The following is a 14,277-nucleotide window of genomic DNA, read 5'->3' on the forward strand; positions in this document are numbered from 1 at the left end:
CTAAGGAAACAAAGTGAGTATTTGGTATACTGACGCCCCCACAGGAATCATTTTTTTGGTTTTTAAAAAAATCCCTCATAATAAATTGAGACTATTTCAGATTTTCATGTAAATGTCCCCTCTGTTCTCATATGTTGGGATTTTTTTCTATTTACACTGACTAGTTATGATAAAAGTAAGACAGTAAATGTCACACAAATATGTCTAAGTTTTTTAAGAAAATGTATGTCATAATCTGAAAACACTGGATGATGGAAAATATTGCTGAGACTTCAACTATCTCTTTAAATTGAGTGAAAACGGCCAGAAATCCTTCTAGTTGTTGAATAAAATTGTTTTAATGACAATTTAAGATCATAATTATGCTAATGTCAAGCTTTAGAATTGTCTTTGTTTCTGTAAGTAAGGCCGTACTATGGAAAACATTTTAATACTGCCACTCTCATGGGAACAATGGTGGAAACATAGAAAAAGTAGCGATCCCAACAATACTTTAAGTTTTGAGGGTTAACAACCCTCATCATCTTCACAATATGTCCAGATTCTTGTGACAATAAAAACAATAAACGGTGCAAATAATGTCCCCACCTTGCTATTCGTAGGTGTAGCTCAGTCTCAGATGGTTATTACTGAAACCACTGCTTCACTTCACAACTACAATCAAATGGGTCCCACTTTCTGCCCAGAATTACTGTAGCAAACTCACATCAAAGGGACATTAATGTAAGAGTTCACCATTTACTCAGAACAAGAGGATAAAGCACCTGTTGGGTCCAAAACCACAGGACCAGTTGCTCACAGGACCAGAAGTATCACCACTGAGCGGGTCCCTTTTCAAACGTCTCTTTGGTTTAAAGACAAGTCCAGACACAGATGACAGGACAGTCATCACCCTTAAAAAAAGACAGCCACAGCGGTCTCTCTTGGTCTTGATTTGAGTGTCTGGAGGTTCGGCGCTCTGAACACAGAGTGCAGACAGCATGTTCCGAAAAAAAAGGCTTAAATACACATCTTTTACAAGAAACCAAAATAAAATCTAACAGATCTTCAAAATGAACAAGTTCACAAGGCGATCAATGCAAAACAGGCATTTTTGCACCCAGAGCTCCAAAGGTTTGACAGGTTCTCAGCTTCTTTGTTGGACAAAAGTTCTCTGCGTTTACTGTACATTTGACCAGGATCGATCAGCCACTTAAAACATGGATTAGGTAGCACACAAGGGGTATGTTACCAAGCCAATAAGGAAAAGGAAGGAATGAACTTAGCTAATAAGGAAGAGTTAGGCCGTTGTTTCACAGATGTACACGGCAAAAACACAAAATCTTATTTTTTGTCTAGTTTCTAGTGCAAATATCTTATTTACACTTAAAATAAGACCAACTAACTTAAAATAATTTTTTTTAGAAAGATATAGAGGTTTGTTTTAAGTAAATAATTCCTTAACACTGATGAAAAAGTACTAGTTGTATTCAAAGAAAAAAAATCTTATAACATGTGAAGAATGTGTTGTTATAAGTTAAATAATCTGCTGATGGAACTAATACTTTTTCATCAATATTGGTGTCAGGTCTAAATACCTAATAAAGACAATTCAAACAAACACAGGAAAGACAAGAGAGTTAGATTCTTTGTACTCGCGAGGAGAACGGACAGAGATGTGCTTTCAGTTACAAATCTCCAACCGCTCTGAACCACATTTGTCCCCTCCTCGCTTTTTATTGCTTTTAGAAACCCTCGTACATCGGGCGCTTGCAACTTCTCAAAGGGAGGGGGAAAACAAATCATCACATGGTTGCAGCGCTAATAACATTCACTATCTAGACATATGTTATCTACACTCTAAATCCTTCTGCTCCAGTCGAGTACCAGACACGGCGTCGAGTAGGACAAGTTGTAGAGCAGGAGAGCAGAGTTTATTGCTGGGCAATAAACTCTGCTAGAAGAGTTGTCTCCGCTATCTCTCAGGAAGGCTTCACTGCTCTCTTTCCCAGGAAGGAATCAAAGTTATTTAACACACAAAAACATTACTTATACTAAGAGTAAAAGAGAAAAAGCATATAAGTAAACATTATCTAAATGTAACTACAAGGCTACATGATACAACGAATATTTGATAATACTAGTAATACAATTTACCCAACAATTGGGAAATTATTTGCTTAAAACAAACTTCTATATCTTGCTAAAAGTTCCCTGTAAGTTAGTTTTGGCTTATTTCAAGTTTGCTAAGATATTGGCACTAGAAACTGGACCAAAAATACTTGGTAAGATTTTATGTTTCTGCAGTGTACTGCTTATATGTTTCTTCCTTATTCTCCAAGTTATACGCGTTCAAGAAATATCAAATAAACATTCACTTATGTTTATCCAGGAGGATGTTTCCCTTCCTGAGCTTCAACATCAGCGTGCTGGATCCGTCTGCCCACTATAACGTCTACGTAGACGTGGTTCTGGCCGATCAGCACCACTGGAGGTACCAGGGAGGCAAATGGGTCCAGTGTGGGAAAGCAGAGGGAAACATGCCAGGTGTGTATAAAACCAATAGCACAAAAGAAATCCACTAGATGAAATTTACATTTTCAAATGTCAAAAAGGAGTAAAAATGCAAGGTAAAAATTACACATATAAAAACAAAAGTTTTTCTAAATTTCTTATTAGCAAACATTATTGCAGTTTATACTTATTTAGAAGATTCAGGCTGAACTTAGTAAATAAACTAAACTCTTTTAGATTGGTTTCTCAGTCAAGTTAATTTGTTTACCACTTTTACTAGGAATGGCATCAAGGTCACACTTATGTTAGTGCAGCACAAATTTACTGCACATCATACTTTATGCTGAAACTGTTTTTCTTACATAATCAGTAGTTTTCACTTTGGTATTGAAGTGTTGAAAGCAACATATTCATGCTCCCAGTAGTAATAAAGTAACTTTTGTCTTGAAAGTGGTTCTTTTTCTTTCTCTTATCTTTTCAAAATTATTCATTTCAAGTAATGTCATGAGCCTCAGAAGACGTCATAATGCTCTTACTGCTTCACAAACAACTTCCTACAAAACAAAACAAAACAAAAAACCTGCGCCAGTGCCTGCCAATAATGCACTTACCCCCCCCTTCAGCCACAACTGATGGAGAAAAAACTCAAAGTAATCTTCGTGAACCCAGATTTTCAGTTGTAGATTAGATAACATCAGGTGGAGTACAAAACCTCTTTTCAGTCTCTGGGGAGCTAAGAAGTTTTCATCTCAATGCGTGCAACATGGAGGATCTCGAGGAAGTGGTTTGCGTAGCAGCACATCCACAGGCAATAGAGGCAACCAGAATGTGCATCATGATGCACTGGTAGGCACTTTCTTGTGGACGCTCTGGTGTTGCTTTACGTCTGCCGCTTCTCTACATGTTCTGTTTGGTTTGATGAAACCGACTTAAATCATTGCTGAAGCTACGGTTCACTGTCAGGACCTTTAACTCTTTAGAAGCAGCAAAAAAACGGCTAGATGTACTATTTCAATGGATGGTAACTTTACTTCTATGGTTTTTGCTGATTTAATTATCAATGTCTGCTCAATGAAGTCACAAAGTTTTCCACTTGAGCCTATAGATGTCACTATATCTTAAAATCTGGACATCTTTTTAAACAATACAACTACCCAAAAATTATATACTGTGTAAAAATTACATGATGCTTGTAAAACGTAATCACAGCCCATTTTTGCACATCATCCTGAAAACACTATGCTCACAGTGACGCATGTTGGAGGCAGCATCATGCTGTGTTAAGGCTATTCTTCATAAGAAGCAGTAAAATCTGATCAGATTTGTTGTAGAAAATGAGTTAAGATAACTCATTTTTCTTTTGTTTTGTTCTTCTGAATCAGGCAGATTCAGAAGATTCAGCCTGAATCTTCTAAAGCATTCCCACCCTTTCACTTTTGACACATTATCATGCTACAAACAATGAATGATTCTAATGTATCCAAAAATTCATTCAAATCAGCTTCTATCCAACCAGTTTTGGATAGAAGCTGAATTTTTACTCAGTTTGACTGAACCGTTCTAAGACATTAATATGATGTATGTTTTGGAAGCATTTGAACTCCCATACGCTTGAAACAAATGAATAGTTCTTTTGCCAGACCTGTGCAGAACCTGATGATATACTGAGGATGTAAATCAACTAGTCGCATCTCTCAGCAGTTCAGTGAGAAGCCCCTTGCTGAGGTTCCACTGGTCATTCATAAACCACAGAGAAAAGCTGCCATTGTTGTGTGTCACCATGTGAATGGCGTGTTCAGGGTGAAGCAAAGTGTCACTTTCTCTCTTCACACTGTATTTTGTACGTAAGAGAAAAAACAAAAATCTACTTTGGTCTCATTTGATAGACCACCTCCTTCCACCATTTTGGCACCTTTTGAAGGATTTGAAAGCAGATGAAAAATGTTTCCCCACAATGACAGCAGGAACTGTCTTCACATTTAAATGTATCTCTGTTATTTTAATTCAATTCATTTTATTCAATTTAGTCCATGTACATGGTGCCAATCCACAACAAATGTCATCTCGAGGCCCTTCACAAAAAGATTTATTTCAGTTCAGTCACTCCTACATTCCAATTGATCCAACTTATTAAACAGCACAGAAAGCTCAGTTCATTTTTTAATACAAAGTTTTTGAGGAAACCTAAAAAACATCGATTGCATTCATTCCTCCTGGACCAGCAAGTAGCGACAGTCGCTTGTGTTGTGTTGTTGACTATACATTAATCCCTACCAAGCATGTATTTGCTTCTTTAAACTTAAAAAAAAAATGGTTTTACGTGTATTAAATGTTAAACTTAGGATATGAGCAAAACTATTAGTCCATGTGTTTAGATCCTCTAAGACCGATTTGGGGACCACTCAATTTCATTTTGAAAAGGTTTCTTTGTAAAGAATTTTTTTTCGCTACATTTTATACTCCTTGATCTCTTCTCCTTCAATTCGGTTGTTCTTCCTGTTCTCACTTGAATAAAACACATACACATAACAGCAAGTTGAACTTATGATTGATGATAGACAAACCACATTCATCTCAATGAGAGAAATTCTAAGGTGTTGTCACACATTTGCCAGTTGTTGTGGAAAAGGTGAATGATGTTGTGCTAAAGTTGTGGAAACTGTGGTGACACAGCTTTTCTCAATTAGATTTAATAGTGCACTTCATGTGGTATGAACAAATTCAGGTTAAATCAGGTTAGAAGGTCATTGTGGTGATGCTGTGAAAATTCATGGCGGTATAGTTTATATGAGAGCAGTGAGGTATCAAAGGAATTAGAAAGCAGAGCATGCCTGATTACAGGATGTAGCACTTACAGTGGAAATGTCTTAAATTGACAATGACAAAAAAGACAAAATAATATTGCTTTTAAAACATTTTTGCAAACAGAAATCAAATGTTCTGCATTTTTAAACAGTACAAAATGGATGCATGGGTTATATGTCCTATTAATTTATTAATTTATCTATTAATCTATTTGAGAACCTTGCAAAAATATTCATAGTAGTTCACATTTTTCATATTTTGTCTTGTTACAACCACAATCCTCAGTGTATTTTATTGGGATTTTATGTCACAGACCAGCAAAAAGTAGGGCCTACCAAGATGTCCACCTAAACTGACAGGTCAGGTGAGGTCAGCATTAATCAGAGGGACCCAGAGGTCCTAATCTCAAATTGGAGAATCTTTTGATGAATCTCAGATTAGTCTTCAGATTTGGTCTTTGTGGAAACATTTCAAAAAGAAATCCATTGTTCAACAAAAACCGTAAGAAGTTAAATTCAAAGTTTGTCTCAAGACATGTAGGGGCCACATCAAAACATGAAAGATGTTTTTTGGTTGGATGAATCTAAAGTCCACGGTAGAGGCAAAGTCATTCTGTTGGGAGGCTTTTTGTTAGCAGAGACAGGGAAACTTGACTGGTTTTCATCAAGCTTCCCTGCTACCTTTTCTACCACATGAAATCCCAATCAAATAAAATGAGATCAATTAAGATAAGAAAATGTAAAAGGTCAAGTGGTAAAAATACTTTTGTAAGTCACTGTCAATGCGCAACTAAAAACCTTGTTCCTGTGGCTGATGACTTCCTTTGGTGACTCCAGGGAATCGGATGTACATGCACCCTGACTCTCCTAACTCAGGGGCTCATTGGATGAGACAAGAAGTGTCATTCAGCAAGCTTAAGCTCACCAACAACAAGGGCAGTACCAACAACGTGGCACAGGTATCCCTGCCTACTTCCTTTTTTAAATGACCCCTTGAAAATCAGTTTGTGTCAATATTTTTTACATTTGCTAAATTGAGCTTTTTGCCACACAGAAATGTGTTCTAGTATCTCGGCCTTGACATGTTGTCAAAATCCCTAAATCGTTGTGTGAAAGTGCTCTAGCATCATTTGATTTTTTTGTTCTAATAAGGTAATTTTGTGAATTTAACCGTGTTTTGCCCTCAGATGATTGTGCTCCAGTCGCTCCACAAGTACCAGCCACGTCTTCACATAGTGGAGGTGAAGGAGGACGGCTCAGAGGACCCCTTCCTGTCCTCTAAAGCTCAGACGTTTGTCTTCCCAGAGACGCAGTTCATTGCTGTCACCGCTTATCAGAATGCAGATGTAAGATTGTTTTTTTTGCACATATTGTTCACTGGAAGAAATTATATTATATTATTACTGAGCTGTTAAAGTTCTTTTAAAGCACTGAATGGATCTGATTTTTGCATGCATGCATGCATACAGTGTTGTGGAAAAACTATTTGCACCCATCCAGAGTTTTTCTCTTTTTGATTTTTTTTTTCTCACTTGCATGTTTCAAATAACAAAACTAATTTTAACAGCAGACCAGGGTAACCTGGATAAACACAAAAGTCCATTTTTAAATGATGATTTCATGTCTAATGGGGAAAAAGCACCAAATCAACATGGCCCAATGTGAAAAGTTAGTGAGTCCTAAACTTAATAACCAGTTTTGCCATCTTTTGTGACAACTGTCATTAAGCATTTGTGATATCTGGTAGAGTATTTTATGTTGCTGTGGAGGAATTTGACCCTATCTTTTTCCAGAATTGAGTCACATTAGAGTGCATTAATGGCCTGATTAAGGTCATAATTTAAGTCCATTAGCCATTCAGAGTCCATTAAGTCCATTAGCTTTTCCAAAGTGGACTCCTTAGTGTGCGTTTTCATCACTTCTGCTGCACTCAGTTGCGCTACAACTAAACGTCACATACTGATGGACTGACATTCCCCATTCTGATTTTCTGCTCGAGAGAGGAGTACATGGTTCAGTTATAGAAATCAGCAAAGTAATCCCGGACCATCATATTTTCACCACCGTGTTTTGCTGTCGGTAAATTGTACTTTGTTAGTTCTTCACCGTGGGCTGCACAGTGGCGCAGTTGGTAGCACTGTTGCCTTGCAGCAAGAAGGTCCTGGGTTCGATTCCCGGCCGGGGTCTTTCTGCATGGAGTTTGCATGTTCTCCCTGTGCATGCGTGGGTTCTCTCCGGGTACTCCGGCTTCCTCCCACAGTCCAAAAACATGACTGTCAGGTCGATTGGTTTCTCTAAATTCTCCCTAGGTGTGAGTGTGTGTGTGCATGGTTGTTTGTCCTGTATGTCTCTGTGTTGCCCTGCGACAGACTGGCGACCTGTCCAGGGTGTACCCCGCCTCTCGCCTGGAACGTAGCTGGAGATAGGCACCAGCAACCCTCCCGACCCCATTAGGGACAAGGGTGAACAGAAAATGGATGGATGGATGGATAGTTCTTCACCAGATGTAACAGGAAGCACAACTTAATTAATCTTTTGTCTTGTTAATTTATAGAATATTTTCCAAAGAGTCTTTGTCATCATCAAAATTTGCCAGTTGTTGTAGAAAGAAAAGGTTTTGTATGCATTAACTTTGGCCTTGGAGCTCTCCGGTGGATACCATTTTTGCCCTGACTTTTATAAACACAGGCTTTAGGTAAGGCAAGTGAGGTTTGCTTTAAATGTTGTTTGGGTTTCTTTTATGAATTCATGGAGGAATACTCCTTCAATAATTGGAGTAACTCCTGACAATGTTCTGCCATTGTTCCAGATATTTTCCATTTGTGGATAATGGCGCTCCCAAAGCCTCACAAACGGCTTTATGAGGCTTTGAAAGCCCTTTCTAGACTGATAAAAGTCAATGATTTTGTGGCTGATCTGTTTTAAACTTCTTTAGATTGGGGCACAGTGTGTTGCTTTAAAGATCTTACAGCCTACTTCATATTTTCACAGAGACTCTATCTAGTTGATTTCTTAAATCTACTGGTTAGATATTAGATCGCTTTTTTCCCTTGATAAATGAAGTCATCCTTTAGGGATTGTATTATGTGTCTGCTTTGGTTATCTTTGTATGATATGGATTTGCTTCATGACAGAAGAAAGTCTGCAATGGGACAAATACCTTTTTCACTGCACTGTACATATAACTTTGCAATCGGTGCAACACCAGTTCAACTGAGAGTCACCAACTACTCAATGTTTCACTAACAGTTGCATTGTCTAAAACTTTTTCAATGTGTAGTATAGACATACTGGCATCAATTCTGTAGGTGTGATCGCCCACTTTGTGGTTCTAAATATCAACTCTTTCCAGCATGTTGACCTCGTTAATTATTACTCAGTGACCTCTTCTCTAACTGCTCTCTTGTTTCTTCATGGTAGTTGCTTACTCCTTCTCTTTTTCCTGTGCCTACATTCTCTCGCTGCCCTCCTCCTGTTCCCTACACAGATCACTCAGCTGAAAATAGACCATAACCCCTTCGCAAAAGGTTTCCGCGACAATTACGACACGTAAGTAATTTGGAAAATACTTGTGTTTGTAAAGAGAAAGCAGCAGCAAATCCTCTCCTTTTTGCTCTGGTTTGAGAACATTGTGTGAGCTCGGCCTAAATAATTCAACTGGATCAGTGCTGTCACTGAAATGCCCTGAGTGCTCATGTCGCCTTTTTAATATTAGAATAGGTGCAATTACTGCGCTGCTGCTGAGCATGCTGCAGTGAAAGGGTGTGAGGGGCTGTGAGATGTTTGATAGTTGTTTGAGGTTTGGGCAGGAAATAACACCTTCTTCTTTTTCCTCTTCTTCTCACACTCTTTTCTCTTCCCCTCCTCCTCCCTCCTGCCTAGGCTCTACGCTCCTCCTGACTCTGATCGCCTCACCCCTTCCCCTACAGAGGGCCAACAGTTGTTACCCGGGACCTGCTACCCACAGAGCTACCTTTCTGAACAATATATTAGCCCCCTGTCGCAAACCCGCTTCTATGGCCGTGATCACATCGGCATGGGCCAGCAGCACAAAGACCCGTCCTCTAGCCCTGGACCCCACAGTCGCTGGTACCTGCCCCCACAGCAGAACTTACCACCGAACCGGCTTGACTTCACATCCTCCTATGAGGGGGACTTTTCTGGAAATGGCTTCTACAAGCCGTTCCCCCTGCAGACGTCCGCTCACCATGCCCTCAGCTACTACCCAGAGCATCCTTTTGCGTCGAGCAGCGTATCAGTATCAGCTGCCGGGTCAGCAGGATGGAGCACTAGCAGGCACACCACACAGTATCCCAGCAAACCCGCCCCCAGTCTGAGCTGGTTCAGACCCATTTCGTCCTCCTCTTCCTCCTCGTCATCTTCCACGCCCCCCGGGAACCCCAGGCTGCACCCACCCTTGCTCCTGGAGTCCCTGCAGCCGCCCGTGCTGCATGAAAAGCCGAAAGACCTCACCGGAGTGGCAGCGGAGGACCCCTGGCTCGAGCCACCCTCCGTCAAATCAGCAGACTCGGCTGACTCAGGCATGTTCGAGGGAAACAAGAAGAGGAGAGTCTCGCCCTACACGTCCAGCACTGAAAACTCCCCACCTCCGCGTGCTGGGGAGGTCTGTGAGAAAGACAGCAACAGTGATCCAGACTACTACGGCTATTACACCCACTGAGGGCCTCCCGTTTCATCACAAACTTTTCCTAACGCCCTCTCACAGCGCCCTGAGTCTGTCCAGTCTGCCAGGTCTTCATGATGGATTGAAACAAACAGAACCACAAAATATAAGCCCTCAGAGTGAAAAACATCCACACCGTAAAGTTTCACCTCACAAGAGTCAAATGATCACAGGAGGAACTCTTAAGGACAGTAGCAAAGTGAACAAAAGTGGATGTGACTGGGACTCTGGCCTACAGTCACATAAACACCAAACAGACATACAGAGGTGTGACTGAAGTCTTTGAAACATCTGGAGATTTAAGAGGGGAAAAAAGCCCAAACATCTGCATATCTGCTTGCTGACAGATGCCTGCAGGAATTGTCTGTTCTTTCTGCATCAAACCCACTCCGGCTGCGGTGCCATGTCTCGTCTGTGTCTTCCTTCGCACCTTCAACCGTTTACACATTTCTTCACGATGTGCTCACGTTCATTTCTCCTGGTGATTCTATGCCGAAACTGGTTAGCAAAAAAAAACACAGAAAAACTCATGTCCTCTCTAACCTTTGGCTCATAATAAACGATGCAGCTCCCACTTGTGGGAGTAGAGGAGAAGTGCAGGCAGTCAGTGTAAAGGTCAATGTCAGAGCAGGTTTTAGGACAGCTTAGCAGATGCATGTTAATAGTGTGGCAGTGACGGCGAAAGCACAATAAAACAGACACATTATCTGGAGGTTGCGCAGCATCTGACAGTGATGATTTATGCATAATGTTTAATCATTCACACAAAGTTGAAAACAAAGGCAGATTCAGGTCCTTTCATGTGTTCAAACACCTAGAAGTTTTCAGAATTTTTTATTATTTTTTCTCATTATTACCTCAAACCTGTTTTCAATGGCATTCTGTGATAGACCAATGCAAATTAGTGAATACTTATGAAGCTCAACAACTTTTTGAAAAGTATGCATGGAGAGACTAAAATTTCTGACCATTCTTCTGTGAAAAAACACCTTAATTTAAAATTTTCAATCAATTGTTAATTAGATGTAATTCTTGGCCATTCTTAAAAATGTATTTGTTTTGATCCAGAGTTCATCTCATGCAGGAAGATTTCCTCCAGGTTTTCTTCCTTTTTATCTAGTTTAATCCATGTTCCCAACAACTCTTACCAGTTTCAGTGTCTCTGAGAAAAAGCATCTCCACTGTAAGTTGCCACCTTTTTTTCATGGATGGTGTGATCAGGATTTTGGTTTTCTGCCTCACCGTTTTGTATGTAGGTGAAAAAATAGGATTTCATTGAACCAGATCGCCTAATCCTTCACCTCCTCTCTTGCCTCTATTTTTTTAACAATTGATTTCTTCAAACATAAAGCCCAGATTTGTTGACTGTAACGTCATTGGATATTCCCATATGAGTTAATTGTCTCTGCAGCTCCCTCAGAGTAACCATGGGCCTCCTTCATGGTTTTCTGATTAATTGTCTCGTTGCCCAGTCAGTCAATTTAGATAGACATCGTTGTCTTGGTAAGTTTGTAGTTGTGCGATGCTCTTTCCATTTTCAGATGATGGAAATATCACTGCTCTTTAAGTTTGGAATATCTGCTATAAACTTCCATCATTCACCCTTTTTTTTCACTTAACTTTTAGTAGCAGCTGTAGGGTAACAATTGATTTAGATAGACTGTACTTTATGGAAAATCTTCAAACAAGAATAGCTGTCCACAGGCATGCGGATGAGGAGTGCAAAGATTCTGATCTTGCAATAATTAGTCGATATTAAATCACTCCCGTCAACAGACAAATAAACCCACAATCAGTATGAGCATCAGTAACTGCCAAATAGCATCATCAAGAGAAGCATACAAGCTTTTAAAACACAAACAAAATGACAGTCACTCTGTAGATCAGTTGATAGTAGGCTGTGAGGACGCCCACATGCACCTGTAGTTAAACTGGCGAGGCGCTGTCAGCCTCAGACCACAATAAACAGGAAGCACAAAGTGACCAGACCGACACTCTGAATTTCCCCCCTGGTCTCAAGACCCATCAAGTGGTGACGCTGGTTGACAGAGGCCCGGCACCTAGCCTGGTGACAGAAATAAAGAGTGAGGCTACAGTCGGAGCTGATCAGAGGTCTGCTTCTCACTCCTCACCAGGTGTGCTAAATGCCTCAGACAACACCGGAGGCGACAAGCGAGCGCCTAGTGTTATCTATCAGGGAAATTGCAATGTTGACTGTCCAAGCTCAAATTACTTACATGTGTGAAATGTATGGAGAGGGCGTTAACTGATGGAAACGTTACTACTGTAACAAACAGAAATTCAACAACTGCCATATGTGGTTAAAGCTGAGTAGAAATGCTCATTTTTAAAAAGCATGTTTACATTTTAACCTCCTTGAAAAATTGATTAAGTCTATAGACTGTAAATTTGCAGAGAAAAGAAAGCGAAATATTTAAAAGCATTTCTAAAACAGTTTCCATGAAAAAAAGGTTGTTGCATCCACCTATCCATTTCTTTTCATTGTTTAAAGCCACAAATGCACACGGAGAACAGGCAAACTCAACACAGAAAGACCCAAGGCCAAGATTTGAACTCAGGACCTTCTTGCTGCAAGGCACCGCTGATACCAGCCGCCCACTGTGCAGCCACAGGTTATGTCCTATATAGACTAAATAACCATAAAAAGTAGTTAAAAATACATTTGACTGGTTTCATAAGATTCAAACTTTAAAATGTTATAGTAATGCATACATCTAGGTGCTGAAACTATCCTATTTAGCCTATTATTACTAAATGACACCATGTAGCTACTTATAGTTGCTAATAGCTCTAATTTACTGGTGACATGGCATTAGCTTAAGCTAATCAGCAGCTTTTTGTTGTTTATTTAATGCCAGAAATTAAATAAACAGATTATGAAATGTGTATGTAATGGTCTGAATGGTAACAGATGTAATGATTCATTAAATAGTAACAAGGTGCTGAAAACACATTAGAGAGAAAATCTCATTATGTTTCTTGTGTTATATTTCTAAAAGAAAATGTTTCTTATATTTTAATATATTCATATTTGTCAAATGATTATTCTCGGGGTACAGTGATGAAGGTTTTCCAATGTTGTAAGGGCATTTAAATGAAGATGAAATTAATTTAGGGCCAGGGTGCATATGCAGAAACAAAGAGAGAAAGTGTCACAGAAATACCAGCCTGCAAATATATCAGTTGCTATTTTTATTTTCTGTGGTCTCCATGGTATACAAATGACCTCTCACCTACACGGCAGCAAAATCTCACATCAAACAACTGCATGAAAATGCTGTCAGATACCTCAGGAAGGTGTTATCTGCTGAACATCCCAGATATTATGATAAACTTTAACCAGTGACATGACTCCTTCATATTCCCAGTGTTTTTTTTCCCCTATGGCACGTTTCCCTCTAGATAAAAATAGGACTGCATTTCTGGAGATTTTGCTGTACAGTTTAAAAAAAAATTAAGCAGAGAGTGAATAAAGGAGACCACATAGCTCAAGCCACAAATGTTCATTTCTGTGTGTGAAAGGTTTGTGCAGTAATTGTTCTTTTACTCATGAGATGCTTATAAATTGCTGTAAGCAAATGAATAATGGAGATTTGTCAAGGAGGAAAAAAAGAAACTTATTTATTGAACATGGCATATGTGTATATTTGTTGTTTTTTTATTAAATTAAAGCTTTCACCTCTCAAACTCTGGCTGCTTTTTACTTGCTGATTAACTGAATAGAAGTAATGCACATGAACACTGCAAAGCAGAAATCATTAGACATCAAACTTCATTACTTCCACAATGCCCACACTGTGACTTTTGATTTGGTCTAGTCAGCCTCTCGTCTCGCAGACGATGTCTTGGAAACTATTAAGATATGTTTTCTAGACATTATTATCATCAGAACTGTTTGCTCGGATGTCAGTCAACACATATCAAATATCTCCCAGACTTATTATCTTATTTTTAAATCCACAGCGCAGTCCAGTTACCTAATGATCAGTCATAACTTTGAAAACTGATAAATGTGTAAAACTGAATGTAATCTTGTCTTTTAATCAGTAGGAAACCTAATGTGGTAACCTTGAGTGTGAGACTCAGCTTCCAGTTAGAGGGTGGTTATGATAACGGACATATGGATGTGTGTGTGTGCGTGTGGGGGTGTGTGCGTCCGGGGGGGGGGCATATGTGTGGGGGTGGGCGCGTGTGGGGGTGTGTCTGTGATTCAGCATTTCTCATCTGGTAAGGCCCATTTTTCCAACGCATACTATGAGAACTGCTGTGGGGCTC

At 39.6% G+C, this 14,277-nt stretch overlaps 1 protein-coding gene across 1 annotated transcript in view; it reads left to right on the plus strand.

Moving 5' to 3' along the window:
* Positions 1-13,689, plus strand: part of tbx21 (T-box transcription factor 21) — a 28,141-nt gene extending 14,452 nt beyond the window's left edge. The window contains exons 2-6 of the mRNA XM_028030266.1: positions 2,372-2,526; positions 6,135-6,256; positions 6,485-6,643; positions 8,785-8,846; positions 9,180-13,689. Of these exons, the coding sequence (XP_027886067.1) occupies positions 2,372-2,526; positions 6,135-6,256; positions 6,485-6,643; positions 8,785-8,846; positions 9,180-9,978 (1,297 nt within the window). The 3' untranslated portion in view covers positions 9,979-13,689. The remainder of the gene's footprint in view (positions 1-2,371; positions 2,527-6,134; positions 6,257-6,484; positions 6,644-8,784; positions 8,847-9,179) is intronic.
* The last annotated feature ends 588 nt before the right edge of the window (positions 13,690-14,277 follow it).

Source organism: Xiphophorus couchianus, chromosome 10 (assembly GCF_001444195.1).
Source record: "Xiphophorus couchianus chromosome 10, X_couchianus-1.0, whole genome shotgun sequence".
Classification (NCBI taxonomy): domain Eukaryota; kingdom Metazoa; phylum Chordata; class Actinopteri; order Cyprinodontiformes; family Poeciliidae; genus Xiphophorus; species Xiphophorus couchianus.